Genomic DNA, 24109 nt, shown 5'->3' with positions numbered 1-24109 from the left:
AACTATATGGACTTTGTTGGCAATCAATTCTTTGGCAATCAGCCTTCTTTATGGTCCGGCTCTCACTTCCATACATCACTACTGGGAAAACCATAGCTTTAACTATATGGACCTTTGTTGGCAAGGCTGCAGAAACATCACCTTGCCAACAAATACACCGGTACAAAGTCTTAATTGGCTCTGCTGGTGTCCCTGTGGAGCGCCAACCTTGCCACCATTCTACCTGTCAGGGAACTGACATCGGAGCTAGAGGCGGAGGGAAGGCTCTCAAATGATGCTGGAGAAGGGCCCAGCAGGGAGAGAGGCAGCTCCGCAGATGGGGAAGCAAATCAGTGCAACACCAGGGATAAAGGGGGGCTGATGGGGGAATCGGCGAGAGGGCTCCAGGACTCTTCACTGGACACCAGCAGGGAGAGCACGGGTCCTCCTCTACCCACGCCCTCCCTGCACAGAAGACTTTCGCGCAGAGAGAGTAGGAGGAGACTGGGTGTCAAACAACTTTTATGTTGGAAGAGATTTAAGAAACGCCCACTGATGGATTCTGCTAGCGACTGAGGCAGCCACGAAGTGAAGGGCTGCCCAGACTGAAAGGTTTAGCAAGGCAACAAAGCCAGGAGATGCGGCAACTTAAGCACGAGCAACCCATACTCACTACACTACCCATCCTGGTAAGCAGCCGTGACACCTGTTTCAGGATGCCACCTGTTTCACCACATTGGCCACTGCTGTCTGGATGGATCTGAAGTTCATAAAACATCTACCATCTATTGGATGTTCAGAGCTTCAGGTCATAGGTCTGTTATTGATGGCATACCCTCCAACACAGCGAGGCCCAAATCCAGGACACCATCTTCCGGGTCTGAAATCCCATGCAAGACAGACACATGACCTGTGCGAGATTGCAGACCTGGACAAGGCACTTTTTCGGGCATGGTACCCAAAAATATGTGTTTTGGTGTGCCACACAAGATTGTGGACCCCCTCAAAAATGTTTTTTTGGGGCAAGATCTTGACCTGAAATCGCACAAGAGCAAGGCCATCCAAAATGGCCACCATGTTCTTCGGGGGGGGGGGGACAGGATGTCCGGGTTTTTCCAGGGCAGTTGACAGATATGTGATGGTGCACAAGGGCTGGCTGAGGAATGTGGGATCTGAACAGCAACAAGCAGGGGCTGTGTATCCCTACTGGCAAGCGACTAAATTGAAATGGCCTCGGTTCTGTATACCTGAAGGAGCGTCTCCACCCCCATCGTTCAGCCTGGACACTGAGGTCCAGCGCCAAGGGCCTTCTGGTGGTTCCCTCATTGTGAGAAGCCAAGTTACAGGGAACCAGACAGAGGGCCTTCTTGGTAGTGGTGCCTGCCCTGTGGAACGCCCTCCCATCAGATGTCAAGGAAATAAGCAGCTATCTTATCTTTAAAAGACATCTGAAGGCAGCCTTGCTTAGGGAAGTTTTTAATGTTTAATGCTGTATTGTTTTTAACACTCGATTGGTAGCCGCCCAGGGTGGCTGGGGAAACTCAGCCAGATGGGCGGGGTATAAATAATAAATTATTATTATTATTATTATTATTATTATTATTATTATTATTATTATCTCTAAGTCTGTATCCAATGAAACAGTTGTACTAGTGCAAGACGTTTTAGCTGCTCACCCTCTCTTCTTTCTACTCACATCCCACACACCCTCTAAATCTGTTCCTGGGTTTTCCCCAACCCAGTTGCAGATTTATGGGGTATGCAGTGGGAAAGTCCATAGCAGCACAGCTGAAACTCCTTGGACTAGCAGAGCTGTTTTGTTGGGTACCGCCCCAGAGTCTATATTTACAGGTGAATCACTCTTTCCTTTCTTTCTTTCTTTCTTTCTTTCTTTCTTTCTTTCTTTCTTTCTTTCTTTCTTTCCCAGGTGAGCCTGATGACACCGATAGCCTACATCAGGAGTTCCTTACAGGTCAAGATGGGGAAGAGGGCGAAAATATGTATGACGACTCAGCCTCCACCAGTAGCTTTGGTGCCTCAGGGCCTCCCCAAAAGAGGTATTGTGCTGCAGGGTCACAAAATGGCCGCCCAGTCCCTCTGCCCTTGAGGAAGGCACTGCTGCTGTTGACACGGTCAATGACAGAACGCCAGTGTGCTCAAATAGCTTATCTCTTGGTCATTGTGCTTATCCACAGTCTAATGGGATGTCCTTGTCAGCAAAATGTTGTCGCCACGAGACAGAACTGTCACTAGATGGAAGTCTGGGGTAGAAGAGAATGATGGGAGGAGAACTAGGAATAGGCCCTGTCAACAAACATGGCGTGGAGAATGGACAGTTAATTGTCACAGCCTTTCATAGAAACAAAGAGATCAATGGTCTTGGATGTAGACTTCGTTGTTGTCAGAATAAGGGCAGCTGCTGACTCCAGTGGAAATTGGACCAGACTTCAAAATCTATTTTATAGCTAAAGCTGCAGAGTAAATGGAGCGTTGTTTCTCTGACAGTGATATAAAGTGAAGAAATAAAACCATCTGGGTAGCAAGCAAACAGGCCCCCGTACATGCCTAATATTTCCTTTTTTCATTGAGCTAACCCCAAAATCCCAAAGAGTGCTGGTTGAATCTGTCCATTTCTTTCTCTGTTCCTCATTCTCCCCCCAATCTCAAGTTCAGCACTCCACATTTCCATATCAGTTTGTGATTTATTTGTTTTTTAAAAGTCCTTGTGAAAACTCACCAGAATCTTACTGCAAATTTCTCCTAACACGCATTTTTTTTATGCAATGTCTCCTATTGTGCACTTTGTTGCAAAGCAATTCTCCCTAATATCACGTGTTTCTATGCACATTTTACCCAAGTATATGCACTTTTGAACACATGACTTGGCAGGAGAACTGCATTGCAAAATTCAGATTTCAAAGAATGGCTGTGTTTTGTTTTGCAATATGTTTTTAGAAAACTGGATAGATTTGTCTTTAAATGCAAACTCAATCAAATCTCTCTCCATCCCTATCATGTAGGTGTTATTCCACATATGGTAATAAATCCTGTCAGCCAAGATTCAGCACACCACCAACCATAGAATTTTACAGCTACTGTAGGGAGATCAGCTGGACCAGCAAGGAAGCTTCTTAAGAAAGATAGGGTAGACCTGGCCAGCTGACAATCCTTGGTTTCTGTCCAAAATTCTGGGTTGTCTGTCAAGCTTGCTCACTGGTCTGAGCAAATAGCTGAGCTGAGGCCCGCCATGTCTTGACACAGTAGCTGGTTCTGAGGGTCACTTACGAAATGTTGCATTTCTGTTTTTCTGCCGTCGTGACCTCAATTTTCACACTAGTTTGTAGGGGCCACCAATGATCTATCTAGGCCAGGGTGTGGGTCTCCAGTTGGTTTTGGACTACAATTCCCATCATTCTTGGCCGCTGGCCCTGCTAGCTATAGATGATGAGAGTTGTAGTCCAACAAGAGCTGTAGACCCAAGATTGGGAAACCCCAATCTAGGCATTTTGGTGCATTTCTTTTAGTTGAGATATATACCACGGAATTCATATAAATGCAAAATCTAATTGATAATGGTGTCCCAATCTGTATATTAATCTGGGAGATGCAATTTAGCTTAAAAATGCAAACCAGATGAAATCCTTCTCTCTCTCTCTTTTTGATTTTTTTTTTAATTTATTGATATAGCAAGAAAAAAGAAAAAACACAAATACCAAATTACACGCAGGAATAACCATAGACAAAAGTTTTCTTAACAAATAATAAAACATATATTGGTCTTGTGATGGGACGATGAGCTGCTTGTGTGTAAAATCCTAGTCCCTCAGAGTTTGGTCAAGTTTGCAAACCTCTGTCTGTAACGGAGCCCCTTAAACATGGCTCCGTCAGTCGCTGGCAGATTCCGACAGTGGTTGCTTTCGGAATCGCTTCCAACATAAAAGCTCCTTAACGGAAACACGTCTTCTGGACTCTCTGCGTGACAGTTTCCGGCGAGGAGTGGGTGTCCCTACAGGAGGTCCTGAAACCTCCCCACTGTTTTCGCTGGAAGTGTCTCTGAGCCATCCCTCCAGCTCCCTTTCCCTCAGCTCAGCTCCTCGCCCCCTACTGGTTCCCTCTTCAGCTGCTGAGTCTCTCCCAACCTGTGTGAGCCCTTTCACTTCCCTTCCTTCCGATGGCAGTTCCCTGACATCCACCTCCCCTCCAGGGCCCCCTTCATCCCCTCTCGCCCCCTCCTCTACGGGCGGTGAGGAGGCAAAACCCCGGAATGAACTTCCTTCATCTTCCGATGTCCCGAACACTTCTCTCCACCTGTTGCGGTTCCTGGTCTCGAAGTACTCCTCCTCCTCAGAGTCCATCTCCCCTTCCCCTTCCGATTCCGAGAATCCTTCCAACTCCTCCTCCTCATCGGTGGTCCCAAAGTATTCCCTCCGGAACCTCTCCACAGGCTGAGGTTTCCTTGGGAACCTTTGATGGAACGTTTCTATCAATACCTCGTCATTGATATCTTCTGCCATTACCCAAGTGTTTTCTGACTCCGGTTCTCCTTCCCACGCTACCAAATACTCCACCTGATCCCCCTTCCATCTGGCGTCGAGGATTTCTGCCACATGGCTGCTGCATTCCCTTTCTTCTATGACCGGTCCCCGAGTGGCCATCCCTTCTCGTCCCCCCTCATACGGTGACAGTAACGACCTGTGAAATACTGGGTGCAGTTTCATGTGGTTGGGTAACTGGAGCCTGAAAGCCACTGGGTTGACCTGTTGAATGACCTCAAAGGGACCCAATCTCCTGGGTCTTAATTTCTTACAACCTCCTTTGAACGGCAACCCTTGGGTTGACAGCCACACCCTATCTCCCACCCTTATGGTTTCACCTTCCCTTCGGTTCTTGTCTGCCTGCCTCTTGTATTCTTCCTTCGCCCTTTCTAAGTTGAGTTGGAGCTGACGATGGATTGCTTCCATTTCTTCTACAAAATGCTCGGCTGCCGGGACACCCCATCTCTCCCCTTCTCCCCCTGGGAAAGCCCTGGGATGACACCCATAATTTGCCAAGAAGGGGCTCATCCCTGTGGACACATTCTCGGCATTGTTGTAGGCAAATTCCGCCAGCGCCAACTTTTCTACCCAGTCATTCTCTCTGTCATTGACATAACACCTCAGGTATTGCTGGAGGACCCCGTTTGCTCTTTCCGCCTGCCCGTTGGTTTCAGGGTGCCGGGCAGTCGAAAAGTTGACCTCCACCTGCAGTAAGCTCATGAGCTTCCTCCAGAACCTGGAAGTAAATTGTTTTCCTCGGTCTGAGACCACCCTCAATGGCACCCCGTGCAACCTAAAAATGTGTTCTACAAATAACTTCGCTGTCTCTTCCGCCGTGACTGCATGCGAGCAGGCTACAAAGTGGCACATCTTTGTTAGTAGGTCTACCACCACCATGATGGCTGTTTTCCCCTTGGACTTCGGCAGATCAGTCATAAAATCTATCGACACTGCCTCCCAAGGTCGTTCTGGGGTTGGTAAGGGTTCTAATAGCCCCGCCGGTGCCCGCCTCTCCCCTTTGGCTCGCTGGCATTGCTCACACCCTCTTACATACTCCCGTACATCTTCCCTCACCTTAGGCCACCAAAATTCCCTGGTGACCAACCACATGGTTTTGTGTTGTCCAAAATGCCCCGCCGTGGGGCTGTCGTGCAACTGCTTGAGTACCCTCCCCCTTAAGTCTCCTTCAGGGATATACAGTGCCCCTTTGTAATACAAAGCTCCATTTCTTTCCTCGAAACCCCCTGGTTCCTCTCCCTCACCCCTAAGACCTCTGAGCTTATTCTGGGCGTATTCATCATTCTCTGTTTCCTCTACCAGTTCTCTTTGTCCCACCAATGCCGCCCCACACACCCAGCGGTCCTCTGGAATGACATGTCTCTCTTCGGGTGCTCCCTCCCCCTCCAAATATTCAGGTTTGCGTGAGAGAGCGTCCGCCCTAATGTTCTCTGGGCCTGGCACGTAACAAATCTCAAAGTTAAATTTGGAGAACTCCTGGGCCCATCTCACTTGCCGTTGGTTGAGCACTCGTGCCGTCCTCCAATACTCTAGGTTCTTGTGGTCAGTGCACACTTGCACCTTATGTTGTGCGCCAATTAGCAGGTGCCTCCATCTCCGGAACGCCTCATGAATGGCTAGTAGTTCTCGGTCATACACCGTGTAGTTCCTCTCGGATTTGTTCAGTTTTCGCGAAAAAAAGGCACACGGTCTCCACTCTGACTCCTCCTTCCCTGGCTGCAGAAGCACCGCCCCAATAGCTCTGTCTGATGCGTCAGTTTCCACTCTCATCGGTTTTTGTAAATCCACATGCAGGAGTTGTTGTTCCGAGGCGAAGGCCCTTTTTAGTTCCTCAAATGCTCGCTCCGCCTCCTCAGTCCAAACGAACTTCTTCTTACTGCTGAGACAGTCCGTAATGGGCGCCGTCAGGTGGGCAAAGTTTCGGATGAACTTACGATAGAAGTTCCCAAATCCTAGGAACCTCTGCACATCCTTCCTTGTTTTGGGTGTTTTCCATTCCAGCACCGCCTGGACCTTGCCGGGATCCATGGCCAATCCCTTGTCTGACAGGCGATACCCCAGGAATTCCACCTCCTTGGTATGAAACTGACACTTCTCCAGTTTCACCCACAGCTGGTTGGCTTGCAGCCTGCTCAACACTTCTCTGACGTCTCTCACATGCTGCTCCTCATTCTCAGAATACACCAACACGTCGTCTAAGAAGGCCACACAATTCTTGTAAAGCAAAGGCCCCAGGACATGGTTCATAAACGATTGAAAGCACGCGGAGCCTCCTTGTAGGCCGAAGGGCATAACTAAATATTCAAATGCCCCCAAAGGGGTGAACATGGTGGTTTTCCATTCATCCCCCTTCCTTATTCGTATCAGGTTGTACGCCCCCCTTAGGTCCAGTTTAGTAAAAATCTTTCCCTTCCTGACCCTTGTCAAAATGTCGTCAATCCTGGGCATAGGGAAAGCCACTGGTTCTGACACTGCATTTAAGGCCCTGAAGTCACACACAAGCCTCGGCTTGTTCGTGTTTTTTTTATCCACAAAAAACACTGGGCTGCCCCCCACCGCCCTGGACTCTCTGATGAACCCTCTCTTCAGGTTCTTGTCAATGAACTCTCTTAGCTCCTGCATCTCTCTGTCTGACATGGCGTACAGCTTGCCTACAGGGAGCTGTGCCCCAGGGAGTAAATTTATTTGACAGTCAAAGGGTCTATGCGGGGTTAGTTGGTCAGCTTCCCTTTCGCTGAAGACGTCGCGGAGATCTGCGTATTGTCGTGGTACCTTCACGTTCTCCGTTACTTCAGTCCCTGCTAGGGTGGCTTGGGCCCCTGCCAAACCCTTTCCCTCTTTGCAGTGTTCTAAGCAATGTGCTGAACCAAAAGAAACCACTCTCTGATGCCAGCCCACCAGCGGATCATGTAACGCTAGCCAGCTCATCCCCAATATAATGGGAGCTCCTCCCAAGGTGGCCACATTAAACGCTATCAGTTCGGTGTGCCTTGCCACCTTCATTATCATTGGGACGGTCTGCAAGCTGACTTCTCCTCCCAACAGCTCCCTGCCATCGATCGTGGTCACCTGCAGGGGGTTGCTTAAAGGGATCGTCTGTATCTGGTGTTCAGCTGCAAACTCTTTGCTCATGAAATTGCAGGAGCTGCCTGAGTCCAACAGCGCCTTTATCTTTAGAGGGTGTCCGTTTGGCAGCTCTAGCGCCACTTCTATCACTAGGGCGGGTTTAGGAGGTTCTGGCGTGGGCACTTTCACTGCTCTTTGGCCTGGCTGCTGTGCCCCGACGGTGGCAGCCAGGCGTTGGCTTTTACTTGCTTCGGTATTTCTTCCTCTCTTCCCTCCACAGCTCCTACCATCCCTTGCCATTCCTTCCTCTGGGGGCAGACTCTGGCAAAGTGACCTGGCTGTTGGCAGAGATAGCATTTCCGGGCGCCTTTTCCCTCCTTCTTTCCCCCCTCACTGGGCTTTGAAACTGCGCGCGCGCGCGCTGTTCCGATTTCCATCGGCTCTGCCGGCGGGAAAGTTGGCTCTGGAATGTCTGGAATGCGGAACTCCTTCCAACGTTCCCCCTTCCCTTCCCGCCTCTCCAATGCTCTCGCCTCCTGGCGCGCTCCTATGGTCAGCGCTGATTTGGTCAGCTGGTCCATAGACTCCGCCCTGGGCGCCCGGGAAAGTTCGTCTTTCACAGCCGAAGAAAGCCCTTCTTCAAAGAGCATTTGAATGGGTTCCGCCGATAGATCCCACCCCAATTTATGGATCAACATGGTGAACTCAGTCCAGTACTCACGGACAGATCGGCTCCCCTGTTTGCAAGCCATTAACTGTCTGCGGACCACTCCCTGTTCAATATCGCTGGAAAACATCAGATCCATGGCGCGAAAGAACTTCATCGTGTCCTTTAGGACGTCACTATTCGCTGCCATCAGGGGTCTAACCCAGTCTCTCGCCCCCTTTTCAAGATGCCCAATCACGAAAGCCACTCGTGATTCCTCGTCAGGGAATTCATCAAACTGCAGATTGAGGGCATATTGCATCTCTGTCCGAAAGCCATGATAGTCTTTGGGCTCCCCCCCAAACTTCTGCACCAATCCTGGTACCTTTCTGACGAGCTGGGTGTCTTTCCCCTTTTTGTCTGCATCCTGAGCCCTCCTCTCCTCAAGCCTCGCCGTCTGCAGCGCTAGCTGGACCTCCAACACCCGGTACCTTTCTTCCAGGCTTGGACCCGCTCCAGCTCCTGCTTCTCCGGTTCCGGCTGGGTTGCTCATGATGCCTTCTCCTGCACAAGCTGCTCACGAAGACTGTCGGAATGCTGTGATGGGACGATGAGCTGCTTGTGTGTAAAATCCTAGTCCCTCAGAGTTTGGTCAAGTTTGCAAACCTCTGTCTGTAACGGAGCCCCTTAAACATGGCTCCGTCAGTCGCTGGCAGATTCCGACAGTGGTTGCTTTCGGAATCGCTTCCAACATAAAAGCTCCTTAACGGAAACACGTCTTCTGGACTCTCTGCGTGACAGTTTCCGGCGAGGAGTGGGTGTCCCTACAGGAGGTCCTGAAACCTCCCCACTGTTTTCGCTGGAAGTGTCTCTGAGCCATCCCTCCAGCTCCCTTTCCCTCAGCTCAGCTCCTCGCCCCCTACTGGTTCCCTCTTCAGCTGCTGAGTCTCTCCCAACCTGTGTGAGCCCTTTCACTTCCCTTCCTTCCGATGGCAGTTCCCTGACAGGTCTTAACACTAAAGACCCAACCTCCCGTCTATTCCATATTTCCATTTCATATTACTTATTGCCAATACACACTTTTATCATAATTAAACTTTTTCTTAATATATCTAATTTCTTATATCTACCTTGCAACTATTACTGGAGTTTCTAGAATGCTGCAACAGAATTTAAACTACTATATTGATTTTTCGAATATTCTTTCCCATTTTGAAACAAATTCCTGTTTTGATTTATTCTTTTTTTCCTGATAGACCATCTAATTTGGCATATTCTGTCAGCTTTTGGATCCAATCTTGTATAGAGGGGATTTCCAGATTAAATCCTTCTCTATCCTTGCCTTTAACTATAACTCATAACTGTATAGGTGCTAAGGTGAATCACATTCTAGTTGTTAAAAGATGCAAAAGGCACAACATCTTAAAGGCTGACGCATGTCCTTGTCTTCTGAAATGGAAACAGAGCGAAGGTGGAGTCAAAGGTCCATGAAGGCGAGGTGAAATCACAGAATTATCAGGTAAATTGGGGCGGGGGCAGGGCAGGGAGGTTGTCCATTCCTATAAGAAATGATTGAAGCCTCCCTCAGTAGGAAGCTACAAGCATATGCTTCATTTCACCCTCACAGATTGCCATAACCATCATTGAAGCCCGCCAACTCGTCGGTGAGAACATAGATCCCGTGGTGATTATTGAAATTGGCGATGAAAAGAAGCAGACAACCGTCAAAGAAGGAACCAATTCACCGTTTTACAATGAAGTATGCACTTTTCTCCGGACGTGGGTGGCGCTGTGGGTAAAACCTCAGCGCCTAGGACTTGCTGATCGTAAGGTCGGCGGTTCGAATCCCCGCGGCGGGGTGAGCTCCCGTCGTTCGGTCCCAGCTCCTGCCAACCTAGCAGTTCGAAAGCACCCCCAAGTGCAAGTAGATAAATAGGGACCGCTTTATAGCGGGAAGGTAAACAGCGTTTCCGTGTGCGGCACTGGCGCTGGCTCGCCAGATGCAGCTTCATCACGCTGGCCACGTGACCCGGAAGTGTCTTCGGACAGCGCTGGCCTCTTGAGCGAGATGAGCGCGCAACCCTAGAGTTGGTCACGACTGGCCTTCGGGCAGGAGTACCTTTACCTTTACCTTTATGCACTTTTCTCTATCACACAGTACTCTGGGGGTTAGTCATTGCAGTGCCTTCTGGATGCGGTTGAACTCCCAGTTGCCATCATCCCTGAGCACCAGCCATGTTGGATGGGGCTGATGGAAGCTGAAGTTCAAAAACATGTAGATGGCACCACCTTGGCCACCCTAATGTGCCAAGAACTGGCTTGGTTTTGTGTCTGTAAATGAATAAATAAAGTCAAAGCCAACTCTGCCCCCTGCTTTATGGTCTTCCATAAAGAATCCCGAGGACCATAATTTGAGAGAATTCTGTGTGTGTGAGAGAGATGTAATATATATTAACTTGAAATTCTGTGTTTTTTTCTTCCCACAGTATTTTGTGTTTGACTTCATTGGACCCCAAGTACATCTCTTTGACAAAATTATCAAGATCTCGGTGAGTATATACAATTTTAGTTGGCCAGAAACTAATTTGTTTTTCTGAACCAGGAAGTGTGGAGAACAATGACCAAAGAAGCGATGAGATGAGATTTCTCAATTATATAAAAGAGAGAGGAGACTTGTAGTTGGACAAACAGAAAACTGTTCTGACCATTTTTATTCGGATAGTTTTGCTCATGCATTTTTAACATTGCCTTTGCGTCTTGGAGGTAAACAGTAATTGCAATCATCTATTAAATTACCAAGTCTGTTTTCTGCTTCTTGGTTCTTGCATTTTGCATGGCACCCTTAACGCAGCACTTAAGGCCAGGCTGTAAAACTCAGCAGAACTCAGACTATAAGGAAGTATGTCAGATTCTCAGCTAATGTAAAAACCATGTCTCCTTTGCTGAGACTCGGGGATTTGTCTTGGTTGAGGATCTGATTCTTGATTGCTGCAAGGGAGTGGGGCACTGAGAGGACACATTAACTTGCTGCCTGGATAATAACGCTCACTGTGGTGATAATCAAATATTCATTTTAGTTACCGTGCTGTATTGCTTTGCAAATCAAATGTGTCAATGGAATAAAATGGAAAGAATGAGACAAATAGGCACTCGGTGGGAACAAATTGCAGAATGCTTGGCAGAAATCTTTATTCATCTTCAAATCAAATTTGTGATTTTTAAAATATATATATATATTTGCATTAGTCAGGGTTAGCAGTGCTTCTGAATACCAGTTGCTAGAAGTCACAAGAACAGAGAGTACTCTGCTGCTCAGGTCCTTCTTGTGGGTTTCCCACTATAAGAAAATGACTCTGGTCTAGATGGGCCATTAGCTTGATTAGCAGGCTCTTCTGATCACAGAAATGTAGAGTTGGAAGGGACCCTGAGGGTCATCTAGCCCGCCCCCTGCGATGCAGGAATTCTGCCCACAGCTGTCCCTGGTTAACAGCCAGATTCACTGACCCATTGTGCCATTCTTACGTTCAATGTGGGAAGAGGGACAGGGTGAGGTGGGTTGAATTGCACCCTTTCTTGGTCATGCTAGAGCAGGGTTTCCCAAACCTGGCTCTCCAGCTGTTGTTGGACTACAACTCCCATCATCCCTAGCTAGCAGGACCAGTGGTCAGGGATGATGGGAATTGTAGTCCAAAAACAGCTGGAGACTCAAGTTTGAGAAACTCTGTTCTAGAGTATGGCAAAGAACCGGAGCCAGGAATTAGTTACAGCATACAAGGTTTTCACTGCCTTGTATTAAAAATGCTAGGCTCCTTCCATTATCGACATGAATAGTATTTGATCTCTGTTCTGTAAATGCTTCATGTACCAAGCATATAATCCTTCATGCATCTTCCTCCAACAGGTTATGCATAACAAGCTGATAGGGAGCATATTGATCGGCTCCTTTAAAGTAGATCTGGGGACCGTTTACAATGAGCCAGGTAAGATACGCAGTTTCAACTTGGCCCTTCTTTGTTAATCAGTGATCTTGTTTACAGTTGTATCTCAGGGCTGATTCACAGAATCTCTGAGCGTATGGTTTGCCATGGGGGGGCAGGAAACAAAAATTGGACTACAGGTTGTCGTTGCTCATGGCAAACAGACGACAGTCATACCTTGGGTTACAGATGCTTCAGGTTGTGTTTTTTCGGTTAAGGACCCGCCAAAACCTGGAAGTACCGGAACAGGTTACTTCCAGGTTTCAGCGGTCGCGCATGCGCGGAAGCACGAAATTGCACTTTGCACATGCACAGAAGCACCGAATCACAACCTGCGCGTGTGCAGATGCGCTGCTGCAGGTTGCGAACGCTGCGGGTTGCGAACGTGCATCCCGCACGTTCGCAACCCGAGCGTCCGCTATATGTAAGATTCAGGTAGGTAGCCATGTTGGTCTGACGCAGTCGAAATGAATAAAAAAATACCCAGAACAAACTTAGTTGGTCTTTAAGGTGCTACTGGACAATTTTTTTAATTTTTTAATTTATTTAGACTATGTAAAATCTTTGCTGTGGGGCTCTCCAGTGTTAGAAATTCCAAATAATTCAGTATACAGTGGTACCTCGGGTTAAGAACTTAATTCGTTCCAGAGGTCCGTTCTTAACCTGAAACTGTTCTTAATATGAGGTACCACTTTAGCTAATGGGGCCTCCCCCTGCTGCCGCTCCGCCGGAGCACGATTTCCGTTCTCATCCTGAAGCAAAGTTCTTAACCCTAGGTACTATTTCTGGGTTAGCGGAGTCTGTAAGCTGAAGCGTCTGTAACCTGAGGTACCACTGTATCAGTCTTTGGATGATTCATGGACACATACCTGTTGAAGGAGCCTAGCCAATAGGTGTCTCTTCCATTAGTGGTTGGCAGGAAGGGGGAGCCACCGCACACCTGACCTCCCAGCGGTGGAGTCACTGCCACTTACAGGAGAGGAATGCAGCAGGGATATTGGTGCCGTGCAGGTTGAGCCAGCAAAATGCTTAAGCTGGCGCACCTGCACAGGGACGATGCCCCCACCACCTTCCTCCTGGTAAGTGACAGCAACTACATAGCCAATAGGCATGCAGCGTACATCTGCCCCTCTTTGCTGACCATTACTGGTCTCTTCTTGTTGTTGATATGCCTATCTCCATGTCAAGCGAGCCCAGTTCACCCACAGGGCAGGAAAGGATGGGAAGCACGGAATGTGCTTTTCATTAATGGAAAATAACAACACAGCAGAGTCCTCTGGTTCCTCTTAATCCAGCTGTGACGTTGCTGAAAATGACCACTTCTCCCTCTGCCAGCCTTTGACTCTGGATTCCTCTCAAGCAGATGAAGGCTGTGTCGAAGGGTGGGTGGGAGTCCTCTGGGCCTGTTTGGCCCATTGCTCCACAATGCCCAGGACTCTCCTCGATTGGGGAGTCAGAGGGGGAGGCGAGGCACCAGGACTGGGACTGTTCTGCAGCTGTGTATCAGGACCAACCTCTGACTCCTCTCTTTCTGAGTCTGCGCTCACACTGTGACTCTCAGCCTCTAACCCTCCTTCTCTTGACCCCTCTTGACCACTCAAACCCCCTGCTTCTAGCACCTCCCAGCTCGTGCTTTCCCCAGACTGCTCTTCAGTGTTCCACCACCAGGGGCCAGGATCTAAGTCAGGGGTCAGCAAACTTACCGCGCCTCGGGCCGGTGTCTCCAGCACCGATTGCGCAGCGGACCAGAGGGCGGGGGAGTGTGTGCCCATACGCATGCGCACATGCTATTTCTAGTGCACTTCCGGGTCGGAGGAGCACCGGCAATAGCTTGTGCGCATGTGCACGGGCCTCCTCCGACCCGGATATGCACCAGAAATAACGCTTGAGCATGCCCAGATAACGCTTGCACATGTGCACAAGCTATTTCCAGTGCTCCTCCAACCCGGAAGTGGGCCGGTAAGAGCAGGCAGCGCCAGTGGGCAGTGGGGGTCGCCGCAGGCTGGACAAATGAGTCCCTCGGGCCTTATCTGGCCTGTGGGCCTTAGCTTGGGGACCCCTGATCTAAGTCATCGTCTTCTGTGCCCTCCTTGGGGGGGGGCTCTTGGGCGGGGGGCTCCCACCACTCTTCCTCATCCAGCCAACCCCTGACACTCCACCATGGAGGGCACCACAGCTTCTGAAGAAGATGGCGTTTGAACCTTCTGCATGCAAAGCAGATTCTCTACCACTAAGCTATGGCCTTTCCAAAAACTTGTGCTTCACCAGTACCTGATGGGTCTCGATAAGGGTTTGTTCTTCATTTGCTCATTTGATGTGCTGCTAAGAAGTCACAATGGAAGGGTTTTGTTTGAAAAAACCCAAAAGCAAAACAGAACCTCGACAGGGAGGTTAAGAACATTTTGAATAAATGAAATACATTTACTTTCCAGAGTGTTGCCAGTTTTGTTCACGGAGCGGAAAGAATAGTTATTGCTGGTGATTTGCTGGCTGCTAATGCACATGTCTCCCCCTACCCCTTCCCCAAGAGACAATGATTTCAGAAGCTCTCCTGTGGACCATGCTTGTATGTTTCATTTCCAGGTCATCAGTTTTGTGACAAGTGGGCTGTCCTCACAGACCCTGCGGACATAAGGACAGGAACCAAAGGATATCTGAAGTGCGACATCAGCGTCGCAGGGAAAGGAGACACGCTGCAAGCCACTCAGAAAGCAAGTGATGCAGAAGAGCAGATAGAGAAGTACGGCCACAACTTAATTACCATCTTGCCGGCGTTCTGACTCTGACATATATAGATGGCAGTTGCAATGCAAAAGCCTGTGGAATGGCTTCTCTCGACTGGTATCTTACTTAGTCCTGGGCAAAAGAGGCAAACCCTCCCTGCCGCAGGGGAGTTATTTATATGCCAAACATGAACTGGCTACGGTCATTCTTTCTCCTTGGGGGACCCTGGCAACTGTGGTTTTTAAATGTAAACCACCTTGGGTGCTTTTGCAGAATGGAAGTGTATGAATGAAATTGAAATGAAATTGGCAATTGCATAAGTGACTTTTAAAAGGTAATTAGCAGGCATGCACCTCATTAGGATCAGGACTACAATGGGGATGGGAATGGCAAAGCCTTCCTTCTCCACTCCCAGAGTCCTGATCTGGATCAGCCCCTTCTATATTTGCTTTTTTAAATTAATAAATCTACATAATTACTTATTGCATGAACAGTATCTTGTCTACTTTGTTCCTAAGTCTGAGCAAACATTTCTTTTTTAAAAAAAAATCACTTAGCTTTCTTCAGAGAACTGGTCTTTTTTCATTTTCTGCAGGAACCTCTTGATTCCCAAAGGATTTCCATCAGAAAGGCCTTGGGCCAGATTTTACGTGAGAATCTACAAAGCTGAAGGGCTTCCCAAAATGAACTCAAGCATCATGGCCAATGTAACAAAAGCCTTCATGGGCGACAGCAAGGACCTTGTGGATCCATTTGTGGTGGTCACATTTGCAGGTCTAATGGTAAGTGGGTCAACATGATCACAAACGCAACCAGTACGTTTCCGAGCACAATTCAAAGTGTTGGTGCTGACCTTTAAAGCCCTAAACGGCCTCAGTCCAGTATACCTGAAGGAGCGTCTCCACCTCCATCGTTCTACCCGGACACTGAGGTCCAGCACCGAGGGCCTTCTGGCGGTTCCCTCACTGCGAGAAGCCAAGTTACAGGGAACCAGGCAGAGGGCCTTCTCGGTAGTGGCGCCCTCCCTGTGGAACGCCCTCCCACCAGATGTCAAAGAGAACAACAACTACCAGACTTTTAGAAGACATCTGAAGGCAGCCCTGTTTAGGGAAGCTTTTAATGTTTGATGTATCATAGTATTTTAATATTCTTTTGGAAGCCGCCCAGAGTGGCTGGGGAAACCCAGCCAGATGGGCGGGGTATAAATAATAAATTATTATTATTATTATTATTATTACTTTTCGTGTTGGTTGGTTGATTAGTTGCCTTGTCACCAGGCAACAGCTGTCAGGATTCTTTGGCAGATGCTGTAACCATTAAAGTGGTATAAAACATCATCATCATCATCATCATCATCATCATCATATACTTATAACCCACCCATCTGACTAGGTTGCCCTAGTCAGGCAACTTAGTCAGCTTCCAACTCTGGGCAGCTTCCAACGTAATAAAAACACGAAAAACATCAAACATCAAGAACCTCCCAATACAAGATTGCTTTCAGATGTCTTCTAAAAGTTATGTAGTTGTTTATCTGTTTGACATCTGATGGGTGGGGGAGGGGAGTGTTCCCTGTAACTTCCCTGCCTGGTTCCCTGTATCTTCACTTTTCACAGTGAGGGAACCACCAGAAGTCCCTCAGAACTCAGTGTCCAAGCTGAATGATGGGCACGGAGATGTTCCTTAAAGCCGTTTAGGACTTTAAAGGTCAAGACCAACACCAACCAATCAGAGTTTGTAACAAAGAGGGCTGGAACATAATCCAGATTGGATTGGGATTCCTTGCAATATTTAATCCCTTTTGTTTTTATTGTGTTTGCATGGTACAGTATATGACATTGGTATGACATCAGTACACTTAGCTGGCAATCAGTTTTATGACACCAAAATGTATTTTGCTAGCATTGTACACTGAAGACCAAAGGTGGATTTGTTGTGCTAGGGTGTCAAAGCACTTTGATCCCCTTACATAGGCAAACCTTAGGATTCAGTATGACCTTGAATCCATCATGCAGAATACTGACAATCTGGAGGCACCCCAGGCCAGGAGTTATGCACCCATCAAGTAATTTAATAATGGGAACATGGAATGTCAGAGTTGGAAGGGATCTTGAAGGTCATCTCGTCCAGGAATCTTGCAACTACAGCAACCCTGACAGATGGCTGCCCATCCTCTGCTTAAAACACCTCCAGCGAAGGAGAGCTCATCATTCCCCTAGACAATCTGTTCCACTGTCAAACTGCTCTGAAGGTTTCTTTGAAAAATGCTTGGCCAGCCTCTGCTTCTGTGCCATTTCCACCCAGCTGGTTCTTTACCCACCTTCTCTTTTGCAACAGGCTCTTCACCCATGGCAAAAAAACCCTCCACCGCTGCCCTCCCGTTCTTCACAGCTTGCACAAGAAACATGCATTCTGTCAAGACAAATGCTTGGTTGTCCCCTCTTCATTGCTTCAAGCAGGCAGCCCATGCTTTTAGCGGGTGCTGAATAGAGTATCAACAAAAGTGCTTGCCTAATGTCCACAGAGGGACGTGGGTGGCGCTGTGGTCTAAACCACAGAGCCTAGGGTTTGCCGATCAGAAAGTTGGCGGTTTGAATCCCCGTGACATTATTATCGAGCTCCCCTTGTTCGGTCCCAGTTCCTGCCCACCTAGCAGTTTGAAAGCATGTCAAGTGCAAGTAGATAAATAGGTACCGCTCCAGCTGAGGATGTTTCACCCCTCCCATTGCAAGAATCTGCTGACAATGTTTCAGGAAGGAGAGGGCGGATTTTGCTCATTGCTTCTTCCACTCCAGCCTCTGGGAGTCTGAGTGTTATCTGTATATAGATAAGGTGACTGCTCAAGCAGCTGTAACACTCATGCAGTCCAGCATCTCCGATTAGTCTTTAGTTAGTTTATGCAGTAGCTGTAGAGAATAAAAGAAGTTCTACTTCAGAGCTGTCGTTTGTGTGGTTCATGCTCTGCTGTGCTCCGCTGACTTTTGGAACTGAGTTTGGTGCTCACAGCTCTAAGTTGTGAGTCCACAGCACTTAGACCTGCTCCCTGCAGTGGAAGGTCTCTGGAAGTGCTTTCCCAGCTCGCCTGGCCCAGTCGGGGCTGAAGAGGGTGAGCCCAATCGTTGGCACTGGCTCAAAGGCGAAGCTGACACCGCCAGGGAGGTAAACGGCATTTCCGTGCGCTGCTCTGATTGCACCAGAAGTGGCTTAGTCATGCTGGCCACATGACCCGGAAGCTGTCTGTGGACAAATGCCGGCTCCCTCGGCCTATAGAGCGAGATGAGCACTGCAACCCCAGAGCTGTCCATGACTGGACCTAATGATCAGGGGTAAAGTCCCCTGAAAGAGACACCTTCGCTGTAACCTTCATTGAGCTCTTGGTGGTCGTCCATCAGGGTGTGGTTCCTGGGGGACCCCTGACCATTAGGTCCAGTCATGACCAACTCTGGGGTTGCGGCACTCTTCACACTTTATTGGCCGAGGGAGCCGGCGTACAGCTTCCGGGTCACATGGCCAGCATGACTAAGCCGCTTCTGGCGAACCAGAGCAGCGCACGGAAACGCCGTTTATCTTCCCGCCGGAGTGGTACCTATTTATCTACTAGTACTTTGACGTGCTTTCAAACTGCTAGGTTGGCAGGAGCAGGGACTGAGCAACGGGAGCTCACCCTGTCGTGGGGATTCAAACCGCGAGCTTCTGATTGGCAAGCCCTAGTCTCTGTGGTTTAACCCCCAGCGCCACCCTCGTCCCTCAATGGTCAGGGGTACCTTTACCTTTAATGTCAACAGGCAGGCCACTGCAGAGTACTGTACAGGCGCTGCCACATCACAAGACAGAGCTCTCACAAATGCAAAATGGGTGTCATGTGGCACTTGTAGCAGTGCCAGTTCCACTGACTGAAGTGGTCGAGGGGGCGCATTTGGGGGTAAGGTGATTGCGTGATAATAGCTATGCAAGCAGACACTACCAGCATGTGAGAATCGCTCCAATTCTGCAATCCTTAGCACTAACATGCACAGGAACAGAAGAATAGTGCTTCCCCACAGTAATGTCTGAAGGTGATTTTGTGTGCATTAACCCTGTTGGTCCCGCAACTAACCTACAACTTTTCATTTTAGGGTCGAACTACGGTGCAGAAGAATTGCGCCGATCCCGTGTGGCACGAGCAGGTCGTCTTCAAGGAGATGTTCCCCCCTCTCTGCCGAAGGGTCAAAATCCAGGTGTGGGACGAAGGGAGCATGAATGACGTAGCCTTAGCCACCCACTTCATAGACTTGAAGAAGATCTCGAATGAACAGGATGGAGATAAAGGTGAAGAACTATGCATGGATTGGTTTTAAAAAGGCAACTCTGGACTGTTTAAAATGTCTGTGTTATAGAGGCATTTCTGGTCCTCTCTCTCTCTCTTGCCCTTTAGGCTGAGCAGAACCCAAGTCTGAGCATCTTTGGAAGGGCAGTAAAGCCTTTCAGAAAGAGCCAGCTTCTGAAGGCCAACTCTTCTTTATATCATTTCATTGTTTCGGGAGGTGGTTTGCAGAATAAACACATCCTGTTTTCACCAAAGTTAGGATGGAGGGCTTGTAACAGCACGTGGCAATACAAATCACGTTTTGTGAAATAATGACATTTGGATTTGAGGGTTGAAGATAAATTGTTTATAGAAAGTGGCTTTATTGGGTGTTACACTGGTGTGGATGAAGTGAATAATGTTTACGTACAGCTTCTTAACTTTCTCTCTCTGTTTCTTTCTTTTAATTACTTTTCTATTTCTTTTTCTTTATCTCTTGCTCCCTCTCTCCCCTCTTCTCTTTCTCATTTTTGCCTCTGGATTAATGTTTTAGTTTGAACCAAATAAAAAAAGTTTTTCATTTCTCTTTATAAACTCTAATAAATAATAATAATAATAATAATAATAATAATAATAATACCAAATCACATTTTGTTTGAGGAATCTCTGGAATATTGAGTTGTAAAAAACAAAACAAAAAACCTTGCATAAATGTTTTATTATTCTTTTTGACACTATTGGGGCGCATTTGACACCAACTATTGAAGAAGAGTTAAATCTCCATGTGTAATTTTAATAGTGAGTAAGTGCAGGAATTTGCCTCTTTGAGCAGCTGGTATACACATCCCTGCCTTTGACGTTCCTTTGACATTCCTTTGACGTTTGTTGCATATATGTCTTCTTCAGGGTTCTTGCCTACCTTTGGGCCTGCTTGGATCAATCTTTATGGTTCCCCCAGGAACCACACCCTGATGGACGACCACCAAGAGCTCAATGAAGGTTACGGCGAAGGTGTCTCTTTCAGGGGACGACTCTTGATCGAGCTCGCAGTGGAGATCCTCTCTGGGGGAGCCCACGAATCAAAGTTTTCAAAGATGATCAAGGAAATAAAGCTACCTTCCAAGGACAAAGACTCCAAAGGCTCAAAAGGATCGGGAAAAGACAAAGACAAAGGAGCTGAAGATGGAAAACCTTCCTCTTCGGATAAAACAAACTCAACAGATGTGGAGGTGGAGCCTTTTGATGTACTGCCTGAGGTAAATTTTCTTAAAAGATGCTCAATTTGAAAAGTGGATCTCATTTACAAGGTTGGCCCATAGGCTGTGGTCCTCCATATGTTATGGGACGCTAACTCCCATCGGTCCCAGCCAGCATGGCCAAGGGCTTGGGATTATGGTAGTCCACATCATCTGTAGAACTATGGGTTCCCTACCTTGCTTATGGCCTGTCTGGTTTAGAAACGACAGCGTCTCCCTCACCCCACAGATCCCTGGCCTGTGTAGCTCTATAAAGCATGGGGAGGCAAACTAAGGCGTGTGGGCCAGATCAGGCCCAATTGCCTTCTGGATCCGGCCCATGGATGGTCCGGGAATCACCGCGTGGATCACCAGTGTGCATGCGTTTTCCCTCTCCCTCACACGGTGCTGGTGCCTCCTCCCTCCCTCCTCCTGGCTTCTCCCCGCCCTGCCTAGAGGAGGAAGGGGGCTGGGCTTTGTTGATGCCAGCAGCAGCAGCGCTTGAGTGGCCGCCATTTTAAGCAGCCCATCTCCGGAGTCCTTTCGTGTGCCGCACATTGTCTGGTCGCCGCCGCCAGCCCCTGCCGCTCGCAAGACACAGATAAGCAGCCACCGGGGCTCATGGTGCTCTTGCATCATTCCCCCCCCCCAAACAAAATATAGTCCAGCCCCCCACAAGGTCTGAGGGACACTGGACTGCCCCCTGCTGAAAAAGTTTGCTGACCCTATAAAGAGTCAGAGGATCTTTCACTGTTCACAGCATTCACATGAAACACAAATTCCCAGAGTGCATTATTTCTTAAAAGGTCAGAGGCCTCTGGTTGCGGACATGTTGTGCAACGTAAGGTAAAGGTGAAGGGACCCCTGACCATTAGGTTCAGTCATGGCCAACTCTGGGGTTGGGGAGCTCATCTCGCTTTATTGGCCGAGGGAGCTGGCGTACAGCTTCCGGGTCATATGGCCAGCATAACTAAGCCGCTTCCGGCGAACCAGAGCAGTGCACGGAAACGCCGTTTACCTTCCTGCCAGAGCGGTAACTATTTATCTACTTGCACTATGACGTGCTTTCGAACTGCTAGGTTGGCAGGAGCAGGGACCGAGCAACGGGAGCTCACCCTGTCACGGGGATTCGAACCTCCAACCTTCTGATTGGCAAGTCCTAGGCTCTGTGGTTTAACCCACAGCTCCACCCGCATCCCGTTGTGCAACGTAGTGCATAGCAAAAGCTGACAGCCACAATCTGAACTGGCCAGAAGTTACCTTTGATAGGCGTTTTCTTATGGTTACCACAAATTCAGCCATCAGAGTGGGCTGTCGATTCAAGACAGCATCAGATTAAACCTGCTCAGAAATTTGACATGACGCAAGACTAAAATGGATACTGCTCTTCTAAGTTCCTCTTTATTTGAGCCAATGCTTGCCCTCACAGAGAGCTGTATGTGCAATAAATCAAATTTGTTCTTTTTTCTCCCCACTGCTCTTTCTTTCTTTCTTTCTTTCTTTCTTTCTTTCTTTCTTTCGACCTGTTACCAGATCCATGAGGAGCAGTTTGAGGAATTCCTTCTCTTTGGGGCCTTTTTTGAAGCTACAATGATCGATAGGAAGGTTGGAGATAAACCAATAAGCTTTGAGGTGTCTGTTGGTAAGTGTGTGTGTGGGGGGGGGATGTCCCTTGTGTGTTTCTCCACTGTTACCCTTATCTTTAATTTGGAGAAAGGGCTATAAAGTCACCACAAAGCCAAGGGTCCTCCCCACCCCCACCCCCCAAAAAACTTGGTTTATGACCTCCAGGCTGGATGAATGTCTGCTGATTTGAGGGAGAATGTAGGAGGGAAACTACGATCTTCTTTGTGGAATGAGAGCCCATGATAATAGCGGCCATAAGGTCCTTCTGGATGAAAGCCAGAGTGGAGAGTGTCCACACTGTTTGGACGGCTGAGTCTTGGATCAAAACGATTGGAAATAGATGCGTTATCTGGTGTGTGTGGATGTTGTTATTTCTACTCCTTTATTTCTGTGTCAGGTATTATTCTCTCTCCTGTTCAGTTTTAAGCTGCTAAGTTTTAGATTGCTTTATTTATTTGTAGTGTTTGATTCAAAACTTGTATGGGTTGATTTTCTGGGTATGTTTTTATTGATATTATTATTTATAATTGTTTATTATATACATGGGGACACGGGTGGCGCTGTGGTCTAAACCACTGAGCCTAGGGCTTGCTGGTCAGAAGGTTGGCGGTTCAAATCCCCACGGCGGGATGAGCTCCCGTTGTTCGGTCCCAGCTCCTGCCAACCTAGCAGTTTGAAAGCACGTCAAAGTGCAAATAGATAAATAGGTACTGCGCCGGCGGGAAGGTAAACGGCGTTTCCATGTGCCAGAAGTGGCTTAGTCATGGTGGCCACATGACCCGGAAAAACTGTCTGTGGACAAATGCCGGCTCCCTCGGCCAGTAAAGCGAGATGAGCGCTGCAACCCCAGAGTCGTCTGTGACTGGACTTAACTGTCATGGGTCCTTTACCTTTTTATTATATACATATTTACATATACATGCATACATACATATATATTTGAATTGTTATGCTTAAATTGTTCACTTGATATGTTGTAAACCACTTTGGCCACAGTTTTGTGGGAAAGTGGCATACAAAAAAACAGGAGGTGGTGGTGATATGGTTGAGAATCTACAAGCTGATGTTGCTATCAAACTGCTTGATCTGACTGCGCTTGTGGGCCGGGGGGAAATTATCATCATCATCATCATCATCATCATCATTATTATTATTTAGAGGATCTGGTGTAAACTGGCACCACATCAGCTCAGCTTCTCCTCTTTCAAGCTCTGGGCCAGTATTGCCACGAAGCAGAATAAGGATGTTGGATCTTCAGTGGTGGGAAATACAGATGGGTGTACTAAATTCTGTGAGCAAGAGGGTCATGGAAGTGTAGGTGCGTTCCCACGAAGCATGACACAGCAAGAACCTTTACTGAACTCCATAACTGGGAAACAGGGGCAAAGCAACTGCTTATATACATTCCTGAAAGCCTGGGCCACTCCCACTCCCAATGTGATTGGCTGTCTAAACTTCCAACCTGCGAATCACGACTCAAAGTTCAAGGGCCAATGGCAGAGGCCCAAATCTTGAAATGTTCTGTGATTGGACATCATGTATCGAATCAGATCAGAGGAGCTCAGAATCCTTAGTCCAGATTCAAGCTCAGGCAAACACAGACCACTGAATACATAACAGTCAAATAACTCAGCAACTTTACCTTGCTGATTTTTGTATCCCAGTCATAATGGACGGATAAAAGCTCTCCTACAGCTATTAGTTTAAATTCATGTTCTCCAACATCAAAGGTAGACTTGCCACTATATTATTCCAGTAGCAAAATTCAAAGTGAACTTAGAGGACCCTGTTCAAGTGAAATCTCTGTGGGAATTTTGAGAAAACCAAAAATGATGTCATTTCTAGGGGCATTTCAAAGGGTGATGACCCAGATGACCTATTTATTGAGCTTTCCTCCTGCTTTGCTTGCACAAAGCTTACATGGAGCTTAGATTGTATCCAGTCTTTACTGATCAGTTATTCCCATTTGTTTGCAGGCAGATTATACGGCATTGAGTACTTGCCCTAATTTGCTTGCA

General features: G+C 47.9%; 1 protein-coding gene across 2 annotated transcripts in view; it reads left to right on the top strand.

The window, feature by feature from the left end:
* The window catches only part of FER1L6 (fer-1 like family member 6), a 132481-nt gene that overhangs the window by 29216 nt on the left and 79156 nt on the right, over positions 1–24109 (top strand). For both annotated transcript variants that reach the window (XM_081012469.1, XM_081012468.1), the window contains exons 3-12: positions 1907–2036; positions 9709–9763; positions 9872–10003; positions 10731–10793; positions 12146–12224; positions 14805–14961; positions 15541–15727; positions 19061–19253; positions 20137–20486; positions 21999–22107. In XM_081012469.1, the coding sequence (XP_080868595.1) occupies positions 1907–2036; positions 9709–9763; positions 9872–10003; positions 10731–10793; positions 12146–12224; positions 14805–14961; positions 15541–15727; positions 19061–19253; positions 20137–20486; positions 21999–22107 (1455 nt within the window). The remainder of the gene's footprint in view (positions 1–1906; positions 2037–9708; positions 9764–9871; positions 10004–10730; positions 10794–12145; positions 12225–14804; positions 14962–15540; positions 15728–19060; positions 19254–20136; positions 20487–21998; positions 22108–24109) is intronic.

This window comes from Podarcis pityusensis, assembly GCF_964106645.2.
Source record: "Podarcis pityusensis genome assembly, chromosome: 7".
Lineage (NCBI taxonomy): Eukaryota > Metazoa > Chordata > Lepidosauria > Squamata > Lacertidae > Podarcis > Podarcis pityusensis.
This window is presented reverse-complemented; position numbering and strand designations above follow the sequence as displayed.